The 12,271-nt window shown below is 39.1% G+C and overlaps 1 protein-coding gene across 9 annotated transcripts in view; it reads right to left on the reverse strand.

The window, feature by feature from the left end:
• si:ch211-286b4.4 (zonadhesin) overlaps nt 1–12,271 on the reverse strand; it is a 187,000-nt gene that overhangs the window by 62,961 nt on the left and 111,768 nt on the right. For all 9 annotated transcript variants that reach the window (XM_043676792.1, XM_043676793.1, XM_043676791.1 and 6 more), the window contains 5 exons: nt 8,261–8,409; nt 6,034–6,159; nt 5,605–5,784; nt 4,426–4,650; nt 3,155–3,281 (listed from right to left, as the gene is read on the reverse strand). In XM_043676792.1, coding sequence (XP_043532727.1) covers nt 3,155–3,281; nt 4,426–4,650; nt 5,605–5,784; nt 6,034–6,159; nt 8,261–8,409 — 807 coding nt within the window. The remainder of the gene's footprint in view (nt 1–3,154; nt 3,282–4,425; nt 4,651–5,604; nt 5,785–6,033; nt 6,160–8,260; nt 8,410–12,271) is intronic.

A 12,271-nucleotide genomic window follows, 5' to 3' on the forward strand; every position in this document is an offset into this window, starting at 1 on the left:
TCACTATTTTAAAATGAATAGAATTATGGTCACTGGCCCCAAAATGCTCCCCCACTGACACCTCAGTCACCTGCCCTGCCTTATTTCCCAGGAGTAGGTCTAGTTTTGCACCTTCTCTAGTAGGTACATCCACATACTGAATCAGAAAATTGTCATGTATGCACTTAAGACATTTGTCTCCATCTAAACCTTTTACACTATGGCAATCCCAGTCGATGTTTGGAAAGTTAAAATCCCCTACCATAACTACCCTATTATTCTTACAGATAGCTGAGATCTCCTTACAAGTATGTTTCTCAATTTCCCTCTGACTATTGGGGGGGGGGGTCTACAATACAATCCCTATAAGGTGATCATCCCTTTCTTATTTCGTATGGTTTTCTCTAAAATGGCTGGTTGTATGGCTTTGCTGTCTAGAACAAGCAATCCTATGCCAATTTCAGTAAATGTATTTTAGTGCTAAAGCAGGACAGAAAAGGATAATGATGGAGAAAATGCCTAATGCTCTTTATCTGCTGATCTTGCTCACTGTCACTTACTTAATGCTATTTTAGGTTGCAATTTGTTAAGAGGTGTTAGCTGAGAATGCATCCGACAAGGTTTTGGACTTAGAAAAGGGGTAGGTGTTTGCGTGTTTGGGGGTTTGGGGAGCTGAGGTGATTTAGGGAGGATGTCATTTTGATCTCTCTGAAGCATTCCTATTTCCAGACAGTCTAAGGTGCAAAGCAAACCAGCTGCCTGCTACACAGAGGCAGGCTATCAATTTGCATTAAAAAATGAAAAAAAAACTATGGATGCTGTAAATCAGAAACAAAAATAAAATTGCTGAAAGGCTTAATGGGTCCGACAGCAACTGTGAAGAGAAAATTGATTTAGCGTTTTGGGTCCGGTGACCCTTTCTCAGAACTGATAGTAGCTGGGAAAATGCTGGTTTTTATGCAGAAGATAGGGTGGGGGAGGGGATAAGGAGTAAACAATTGGTGAGAATAGAGTCCAGAGAGAGGGAAAGACAGTTGAACAGACAAAGGAGTAGATAAGGATCTGGCTAGAAGGTGAATAGCTGTTAATGGAGACTGTTAGTGGCTAACAATGGGCTGTATGTAATAGCAGACTATGTGATTACAAGGCCTGTGTGTGGGAGTGGGGTCTGGGACAGGGGAGTGCTCAAGCCGTCAAGTTGTTGAACTTGATATCGAGTCCCGAGGCTGCAGGGTCCCCAAGCAGAAAATGAGGTGTTTTGTCTATCTCACTCTTTGAGCTCCATCTCTCCCTATCATTTACTCCTTTCCCTTTCCTCCCACGCGATATCTTCTACATAAAAACTGACATTTTCCTAGCTACTAAAACAGATCTGATTGTAGCCAGGAAGGGTCCCCGGACCCAAAACTCAGTAGCTCTGATTTTTTTTCACAGATGCTGCCGGACCTACTGAGCTTTACTTGCAACCTCTGTTTTTGTTCCTGACTTACAGCATCCACAGTTGTTTCAGATTTTTTATCCTAGCTACCAACAGTTCTGAGGAAGGACCTGAAATGTTAACTCTGATTTCACTTCACAGCTATTACCCGATCTGCTGAGCTTTTCCAACAATTTCTGCTTTTTTTTTTACCAATTTGCCTAGTTAAGGTTCAAATCAGGGGCAACTTTGTTATTTCACAGGCATTTTGTAGTAGGCTGAATGCATCCCTCCCACAGGCATTTGTGACAGCTGCCCATCGAATGATCCCCTGAGGATGGGTCACAAGAAAGGGTGCAAATATGGTCCTGACATTGGACGTTCAGCTGGAGGGGAACTCTCCCCTTCTCCAAGACCTGGCTGATTTTGTTCCACTGAATGTTTATCTCACCTGAATGGTTTTCAGGCACCCTCATGCTCCCTAACCTGCTTCAGAAGTGCCCACCTCTCCTGCAGCTGTCCAGTCTCCAGCTTTGGCTAATAGCAGAGGGAGAGTGTTGTCCATCCTTAATTAGATGGCAAGCTTGCAAGCAACAGTTAGGAGATTGTTCTGACCTTGCTGCCATCAACTGTAGATTTGAAATTCCCATTTTGTCCAAAAGACTACAGGAAAATCCAGCCCTGAGTATTTGAGACTTGAGCAAACAAGACAAACAACTATGTACCACCTTACGTATCAAATTTATTGGCATTGTAGAATAATGTTAATATTATAAATTAATAATTAAGAAGTCTGGATTAATGCTTTGGAGATGAGTTCAAATCCCACAAAGATAGCAGAGGGAATTTAAATATAATTAGCAGGTAAAACTAGAAGAAGATGTTGGTCAAATCAAAAATGATCACGAAATACTGATTGTCATAAAAACTCAGCTGGTTCACTTCAAGGCAGGAAATCTGCCGCCCTAATATAGTTTGGCCTACATGTGACATCAAACCATATGGTTGACTCTTAATATACACTGAAGTGGTATAGCAAGTAATCTACTTGTTTTAAATTGCTCTGGAAAAAAGCACTATGGTTGTATTAATACCACACAGGTTGCACCAACTCAGGAAGCTGACTCACCACATTTTTCAAGAACGTTTAAGGACTGATTGTAAATGCTGGCTTACCAATGATGCTGACATCCCACAACAAATTAAAACAAACACAGAAAAAGAAATTAACAGCTGAAATAGCACATGCAAATACAATGAATGTTCAATTATGTACAAGAGAAATAAACGGGGAGAGAGAGAGAGAGAGATTGGGTTATGAGAAAACACAAAGGAAAAAAAAGGTTGACATTTAAAAAATCTCCAATAAAAACATCCAAAAGAATAAGGCTCCATATTTGTAAAATTAATTTGACATCTCAGGGAAGTTTTTGGCTCTTATTCACATTTATCACATTGTTAAAAGTGTAGTTACGTTGAAAAGGACAAGAATTAACCTTCTGTGTTGAGTTCAGCATGTGTCTACTATGCAGGTGCAGAAACTACACTCTATTCACTGGTTATACAGACAGCAAGGTGCTTTTTGGGGGAAATTAATGGTGGAGCAGTGAACTCAGTCAGCAACCTCTGGATACTCGAGAATAACTGTGTATCTCCAGAAGTCTAAGGGTTATTAACCAACAGTGAAATTAACCTGTTATTTTTGCAGGAAAATCTAGTCTTATGTAATTGTAAGGAAAGGTTCCAGCTGATACATACAATTGCTTTGGGGTGTTGTATGTGGAGGAACCAAGTGGGCAGAAGTAACCACCAGGGCAGACAGTTGCATTTCCTGTTCTAGGACCACAGTATGATGCTGGCCTGCATGGAATCTCAGTGATGGAACCTGCGACAAAACAAATACATGAGTAACATTCACTTTCTGAAAGATTCAGGTGTAATTCAAAAAGAAAAACAGCAAATAAAAATGACATTCATACAATGTATTTTATGCACGTAAGATGTTCCAAAGTGCTTCATGGCCTGTGAATTACTTTTGAAAACTGTTTTAATGTAAGGTGGTAGCAGCAGACAAATTATTCTTGGCAAGCTCCCACAAATGGTGTGATAAAGGCCAAAACATTTGTTTTCAGAAGGTTGGTCAGAGATAAATACAGAACAGACACAAGGAAGAGGTCGGCCCAATTATTTAAATAGTCCCATGTCTGTGTCAGAGAGAAACAAACATATGGCAGCTACATCAGCCTTGAAAGAAGGTGGTGAATTCTGAGAACTGTGTTTTGTGCTGGACTGAACTATATGCCATAATTTGTAAATTTACGTGTACTTCATTAAGAGGAAGTTGGAACTTGGGAATTTTTTCTTACACCATCCAAAAACTATTGCAAATCATTTCTTGTCGATCAGTAAGTTAAATTCATTCATGCATTAGGTGTTAATAAGGTAGCTGCATTTATTGAATACTAGTAATATTTTCATGAAACAAAACTAGCAGAAATAGCATTGTTGCGTATTTGAATTGTAAGTGCTGTTTATTAAATTCTAAAATCGAAACTAGACCCTAAAAACGGATTTTTAGAATTAAAGTTCATTTGCCTATTTGCTGTTTTGAGCCTGTGACATGTTGTTATTACTGCGGTTTCAAAGAATGGTCACCCTTAGTAAGAATTTGAAACAATCCTCATTTTAGGAAGCTGATTCACCACATTTTTCAAGAACGTTTAAGGATGGATTGTAAATGCTGGCTTACCAATGATGCTGACATCCCACAACAAATTAACTCTTTGTTCAATTGAAAAATTGTCAAAAAGATATAGATCTAGTGTCAAATCAAGGTTTTAAATTCTACTTGCTCGTATTTGGCTGTAGTGAGGCAAATCATTTGCTTGCATATCCTGAGTCAAGGTGAGAAACTGAATAGTTTCTGCTCTCTAAGGTTAAGACAAGAGATTTCAACATGTAATGTTTTGGTGGGCTGAGATCTCATTCCACAAGAGTGCAGGGAGGAACTTTGTCTAGAGTAACCTTACCTTCAGGGCACTCATATCCAGCTTGGCACGGCACTCCATTGATATTTGGTTGACCAGTTCTTCTCGGATCTGGGCAGTAGTAACCAGGTGGACATGGTTGACAGTGCTTATAAAAGGAGGCACCAGTCTGATTTCCGATTGTTCCACCAGGACAGAAGTGATGGCTTCCTTTCCCAGGGCACCAATAGCCCAGTGGACAGAGATAATTTTCATAGCTGGTTAATCCTGGAAATAGTCATGGTGTTTACTGCATTAAACTATCATGCTTGACTATTGAGCAGCAGCATTTACTTACTCAGAGTCATCAAGAAAAATCATAAATAAAAATGAATGGGACTAATTATTTCCAAAAAAATAAGTTGGGGTGAAATATTAAACTTAAATGAATGATTTAAAATAAATGCTTCTGTAATGTCAGCCAACTTTCAAATGTTATTAAGGATCTCTGTCTATCTATTCAGCTAATGGTTTTGGGTAAATGTTTGAGACTGGGAGTTTTGTAAAACGAATAATGAATGAGGCAGTCTCTAATTACTGGCAGTGTGGTCCTTGAGCTCCTAGACCTATGCAGTCTCCTTTTCCCAACAACGTCACAAACCGTTTCCCCATGCAGTCTTTCACCCAGAAATATCATAGATCAATCATAGGAATGCCACGATGCCTGAGTGACATTGAGGGACGGATGTCTGAGGCTTTATTTTACAGCATTTATGAACTTTAGATCTTCAAACGTTTTCCATTCAATCATTTGATAGAATAGAACTTGTGCACTGCTGAAAATAGACACATTTTGTTGAAACTCTGCATAGTCCACTTCTCAAGGCAATTCATGAGAATACCAATTCAAGGGAAAACTGATGTTTATACTACATAAATAGACAGTGTTGATTGATTGGCAAGTGGACTCTGACTGAGAGAGACAAATTAGTATTCATCAGAATTGTCCTGATGACTGCATTACAAAAAGTTTTGATAAACTGTGTCTTTTTTTCAGAATTGCTCAAGTGTTGATTAATAAAAATGAATGCGTCGAAATGGGAGCAATGAGTAAACAAATAAAGTCCATTTTAACTACAATTTATAGAATTTTTTTGTAAATCAGATGCTAACCTTGACTTCCTGGACTGTTAGACATTTCCTTTAAATTAGTGCTGCTTTTGGGTGGAAACAGAAATGTACCTGTCTCATTGCAGTAATATCCTGGAGGACAAGGCTGGCATGCTGCTTGGCTGGTTGCTCCAGTGATATTGGAATATGTGTGGACAGGGCACTTCTGGGGTCCAATAGGGAGGCTAAAGGGAGCTCGGATAACGTCATCACAAAAATACCCAGCAGGGCAGCGGTGTAGAACAGGATCACCTGGAGTTTGGCAAACATTAAGATTGAAATATGTGTTATAAAATCAACAGCAGTGAACAAAATGAGCAAAAGATTGAACACAATTACAGATATTTGCAGAATTTAAAACTGAATACTTCAAAAGGATATTTTCCTTAAGACTTAAACAATTGTATTCTATTAACATGAAAAATCTGTTATTACCAACAATGTTTGATGCTCTTGAGAATGTACTAAAGTTCATTTTGACCTAGTAAGTTAAGCTGATACCTTGTTTACACCAATGTCCAAGTGGGCAAGGTTGGCACTCCTCTAGCTGCCTACCACCAGGCTGTAATCTAATGGTGTTTTCAGGGCAAGCTTTGGTTGTTTCAGTCCCCTCAGGACAATAGAAACCTGGAAGAGCAATTCTGATGGTTACATTAAACAGGAAATTGAAACGTATCAATTAGGTCAGGCCCACATTTCCCAATTCACCCAACACAAGACATGCCCCAAAACCCTGAGGATGAATTTCCAGAGAACCTCCTCCCTAACCTTAACTCCACTCTCTGCCCCTCCCCTGTACCTTTAGCAGCGCAATTGCTAAAGCACCAGCAAAATGGTTTAAATGTTGCTGTGAGCATTTAATAGAATTTCGGCAGTTTTTTTGACAAAAGATGATCGAGATAGGCCATTGTGAAACTAAACTCCTCACCGTATTTTAAAACAGATTGATTCGTGAAAATTAACATTTTTGCTGGGTAATACAGATATGTCTGTTGAAATTTTAAAGCCAATGTTAATTTTGGACAGCCACCATATTTGTCATAGAAATTTAAAAGTTCTTCTGATCCTACAGCCAATTAAATGGATGGAAATGGTTAAAGGGTGCATTTCCACATTGTTGTTGGTATCATCCAGAGCATAGTTAAACGGAGAAAGTGCACAATGCAGAAAAAAATGATGCAGAAGCTATATCTGCTGATACATTACAACAAAATTATTCTGCATAAATTCCCTTGAGTTTCTTAGCCCATTCTGTAACACACCTGCTGATTTCCAGGTGTCCTTATTTAAATATATTACAATGAGAGAATAACGTGATGTTACATGCGGACAATTTTAATTTCAATTTCTTCAGAGTAATGTTTCTTGAAGAAATTTGTATTGCTAATCTGCCATAGGAAAACTCTGTAATACCAATCAGATTACTTGTCAATCTTGATTTACCAACTGCCAATCAAAGTATTTTCATGAATGAAAAGTCTTAAAAGGGACTTAATGTTTTTCATGGGATGTGGGTAATACCAGCATTTCTTGTCCATTGCTAATTATCCTTGACAATTGAGTGGCTTGTTTGGCCATTTCAGAGAGCAGATAAGAGTTGAACACATTTCTGTGGGTCTGAAATCACATGTAGGTAGTGACAGGACTGAAGAAAATTAGTGCATTAAGTTGAAATTTATGACAATGATCACTTTTAATTCCAGATGTTTAAATTTATTGAATTGATAAATTACACATAAATTCTACTCATTGTTATCATTGGATCTAAACCCAATCCATGCCCTTACAGCATTTGCTGGGGGTTCTAGATTATTAGTTCAGAGATATTGCTACTATCCTACGATGCACCTTCCCTAGACTTATGGACAGGGGCAAAGTGGGTTAGCTAACAGATCAGACTAAAATGTCTGAAGCAGGAATTAAATGGCCTACTCTTGTTCCTATCTTTCTGAGTTCCCTATATCATGATAGGTTTCCAAATGCTACTGATGTAACCCTCATTTCCTGGCAGGAAACCATTGTTGGTCCCATGCCTAATCAGTGTGCCTGAACGCAAACTGAAGAAGTTTGTGAGGTGTGAAACATTGAGCTGCTAAATGTAAAATCTCTCCTTGATTTAAAGAACCAGTGGATTTTTCTTGGGAACAGAGAAAACATCCTAAATAGTTCAGGGCTTGATATTTGAGATCTTCTTCTCGAGAGGTCAAGCTTTACTCCCAGATCAAGTTGACTGACTTATTGCTGTTCCCTGCAGACTTCGCAGTGGGATGACTGGATCTCTGACCCTTTCTTTTTACTGAATTACCTATCAATAAAGCAGGATGTCTTTTCTCCTGAGGGTATGGATTTTAAAAAAAACTTCTTGTTATGCCGAGGTTTGAATAAGGGACGTTCTGAATTAATGGGTGTGCGATTAAGACAAATGATCAACATTTGTGGGAGACTCCAGGCTGTAAAATTTGACTATGCTGTTTACTCAGTTTCATCACTGAGGAATTCCCTGTTTTATTATGCAACACAAATGTAGGTCATTCTCAAAGGCTTTGCAATAAGGAAAAGAAAACTGCCCAACTTTGAAAATGACATGACCTCACAACACAATTGGTGAAAGATTCCCAAAGAAGGATTGAAAGTCACTTGATAAAACCCAACTTTTAGAATGTAACAGAAATCAACCAGAGAAATAATGAGGTTTGTTAGTTAATAATATGTCACTTAAACAACTTACCTGCAGGACATTGCCCAGCACACAGTTGGCCCCACTCACAGAGATTACGTTCATGTGTGTCATTAGGGAAAATCCCGTGAGGGATAGGGCTATGGCTGCCAGCAAGACAGAAGTAACCAGCAGCACAGAATCCCTGAATCCTTCCTCTACTACAAAACAAACACAAGGTTTAAATCTATCCAAATACTTGAGCACAAAGACTGACTTGTTCATTTTTCTGGAGCAAGTCCTTAGAACATTGTTCATTATCTTGCTGATATCATTATAGGGAAAATATAATGTTTGGAGTTTTCTCCCTAAGTAAATATTTCAAGAGCAGAACTGAAGACCAAAAAAAGCGAAAGTGAAATAGATGCTATGATTTGTTTATCACTCATTCAGAAAACATTTTTCTTCCATGAGTAATCCATCTTTTGGATAACTCACCATACAATGCAACTGAGTTTTAGTCCTGCGTAACTTAAAGCGCAGCTCAGTGTTAGAAGAGGAGATTTAACATATCAGAAAATTGAGCTTCAATGGATTGATTGGCCATTTTATCACATTGACCTTGTATCTGTCTTGCTCTGATTAATCCAGAAGATCCCTTTGTTTCAAAATTAAATTAAACATTGAAATATATCAAGTTTCTGACATTCAATGCAGCAATTTTAATTTTATTATTTGGGCTATAATGGTGATTTTTGAGATGTAGAATGTCATTCATTATATAACTTAAGTAGATATTAGTCCCTTATGGAATGCTGTACACTTTTATTCCACTTTTCCTGATATAAATTCTGGATTTCAATAATCCAAGACACACTAAAAACAGAATATACCCAATGTTCTTTATTAAAAGTACATTATAAAAAGTATTGCAAACATCTCATCCATAAATGCTTACAATCACAAGTGAATTATTTTATGTGGATATGGTTTGAAGAACAGATGAAAACAGGTGATCAGCCCTTTTTGTCATTTACAGAGAAACCTCGATTACCTGAAAATCAATTATCTGAATTTCGGATTATCTGAAGAGGAGCTCAAGGTCCCGACAGAAACATTTTACAAAGAGGTGTTTCCAACACTGATTGCCTCTTTTGTACAAGGTTTGCCCAAGGTTTGTTTACAGTGATTAAAAATGAACTCATCTTACTGAAATGCTGCCGAGAACAGTCTTGGACATTGATGGGAGCCCAGACACCATCTCAAAATGATTTACCGCCCGCCCTCTGTCTCTCTCTTCCCACACTTTCACTGGGATTCTACACAGCGGTATACCCTAAACCTCCCTTTCCCCAGATAATGTCTCCAACATTGTCCTGCAAGGGACAAAGGTGGAACTTGTCAAAATGTTGCAGTAAAAAGTTGTGTGTGTTTGTGTGCGTGCGTGTGCGCTACTTTGAGACTCTCCCACCAAAGCAAGCAGCAGTCTTACTGTTGGTGTCCAGTCTGGCTACCCCGGAGGATGGTGTGGCTGGGGCAGACAGAGGGGCGAGGAGGTGGGTGGGGTCTGGTTTGAACGAGGTTGTGAGGTGGACGGGGGGACGGGACTGGGGGCTTGCGCACAGCATGCTGCTGCCTAGTTTCCTGAATGGGGAGCGGACTTCGCAAGTGCTCGCTGTGTCAATCCCATTGAACCTTGGGGGGATTTGGCGCGGGAGGCTTCAGCAATGCAGCAGGTCTCTTAGAAACAAACCCCAAGAAAGAGGGAACAAGGCAGGCAGAGCAGGGGAAAAAAAACTTCAGAAATCTCCAAGCACCAGAGGAGAGACTTTGAATCAATTAACCAAATAATCAATTATCTGAACGAAATAGTGCCACCCATCTTGTTCAGATAATCAAGGTCCCTCTGTATGTAAATGATGTGGATGTGAAGATAGGAGGTATAGTTAGTAAATTTGCAGATGACACCAAAATTGGAGGTGTAATGGACAGCAAAAAAGGTTGCCTCAGAGTAGAACAGGATCTTGATCAGATGGGCTAATGGGCTGAGGAGTGGCAGATGGGGTTTAATTTAGATAAATGTGAGGTACTGCATTCTGGAAAGGCAAATCAGAGCAGGACTGATACACTTAATGGTAAGGTCCTGGGGAGTGTTGCTAAAGAAAGAGACTTTGGAGTGCAGGTTCATAGTTCCTTGAAAGTGGAGTCACAGGTAGATGAGATAGTGAAGGCGGCATTTGGTATGCTTTCCTTTATTGATCAGAGTATTGAGTACAGGAGTTGGGAGGTCATGCTGCAGCTGTGCAGGACATTGATTAGGCCACTTTTGGAATATTGTGTGCAATTTTGGTCTCCCTCCTACAGGAAAGATTATGTGAAACTTGAAAGGGTTCAGAAAAGATTTACAAGGATGTTACCTGGCTTGGAGGGTTTGAGCTTCAGGGAGAGGTTGAATAGGCCGGGGCTGTTTTCCCTGGAGTATTAGAGGCTGAGGGGTGACCTTTTAGAGGTTTATAAAATCATGAGGGGCACCTCCCTGGGGTGGGGGAGTCCAGAGCTAGGTGGCATAAGTTTAGTGTGAGAGGGGCAAGATTTAGAAGGGACAAAAGGGGCAACTTTTTACGCAGAGTCTGGTTATGTGTCTGGAATGAGCTACCAGAGGAAGTGGTGGAGGCTGGTACAATTGCAACATTTAAAAGGCATCTGAATGGGTATATATGAGTAAATAGGAAGGGTTTAGAGGGATATGGGTCAAGTCCTGGCAAATGGGACTAGATTAATTTAGGATATTTGATTGGTGTGGATGAGTTGGACAGAAGGTTGAGTTGTTTCCATGCTGTACATCTCTATGACGCTATTCATCTCAACTTCGTCATTGATCAATTTACCATTTCCTGAGTTAGCTGACCTTTTCCCTGTGAGATATGCTTGTTTTATACCCTTTCCATTCAAATATGCTTAGTATTTTAAACTCTTGACATTATCCAGTCCCCAGAAAGTGATCAGTTTGACCACTGGTCAACATCACAAACGAGTCATATTTTGCACGTTGGTTTGATCAATTGACCCACATAAGACTTGCTTGTGCCTCATTGGAAATTGCTTATCGCTTTCCTTAACAGAATTTTAACATAAGGTTTAGCTTGTGCTCACTGTTCACCACTTATACGTCATATCATCAACTGTGTCATATTTACACAACACAATTCCATGACAATCACAAAATCAGTTGATAATAGTCCACATTACCACTTCAATTTTTCCAGAATTGCTGTGACAGTCCTGTCCATTACTCTTGAGTTACAATGCCTCAAATAAAAAAAACACATTTGCTTCAGGCCAACATAAACCCTTCAAAAACACATGACCTTTCTAATCATTGGGTCATCACCAGGTTTCATTTTACTGCTCATTTCAGTCTAATTTAATTTTGACTAATCCAGCAAACTTTAATATTTACAATGTATTAAGCTAATTTATTAGTAATACAATTGCAATGATTACATAATATTTGTCATAATGTTTAGCTGAGATAAAAGCTATTGATATGTTATTATTTGGAAACTTAGTTTAATGTGGAGGAAGAATGGATTTTATGTTTCAGTTCAATGAAGGTCTGACTTGTTTGTTTCAAAATGATCAGAAATTCATGTTGAATAACTTAAGACAACATTTCAAAGAAATCATGTAACCTCAGCTAAATGACAAGCAAGCCCCTTACCCCACCCCTTAATACCTATGACTTGAACATACTTAATGACTGAGTCTTCAAGGCTCTAAAGGATAGAGAATTCCAAAGATGCATGAATATCAGACTGTAACAATTCCTCCTCATCTCATAAAATGGCCTGCCCCTTATTTTGAGCCTTTGTACCCTGTTTCTAGAAATTCTAGCGAGGGGAAACATGTTTGCATTAGCCCTACTGAGCTCTGAGAACTTTGAATATTTCCATGAAATCTCCTCCCATTCTTCTAAACTCTTCAGAATGCAGAGTCTCAATCTATACCCATTGGTTAATCTTATCATCCCAGAAAGGAGTCTGGTGAACAGCTTTTGGACTCCCTCTATGGCAAGCATACCCT

The sequence above is a fragment of the Chiloscyllium plagiosum genome, chromosome 35 (assembly GCF_004010195.1).
Source record: "Chiloscyllium plagiosum isolate BGI_BamShark_2017 chromosome 35, ASM401019v2, whole genome shotgun sequence".
In the NCBI taxonomy this organism is placed as follows: Eukaryota; Metazoa; Chordata; class Chondrichthyes; order Orectolobiformes; family Hemiscylliidae; genus Chiloscyllium; species Chiloscyllium plagiosum.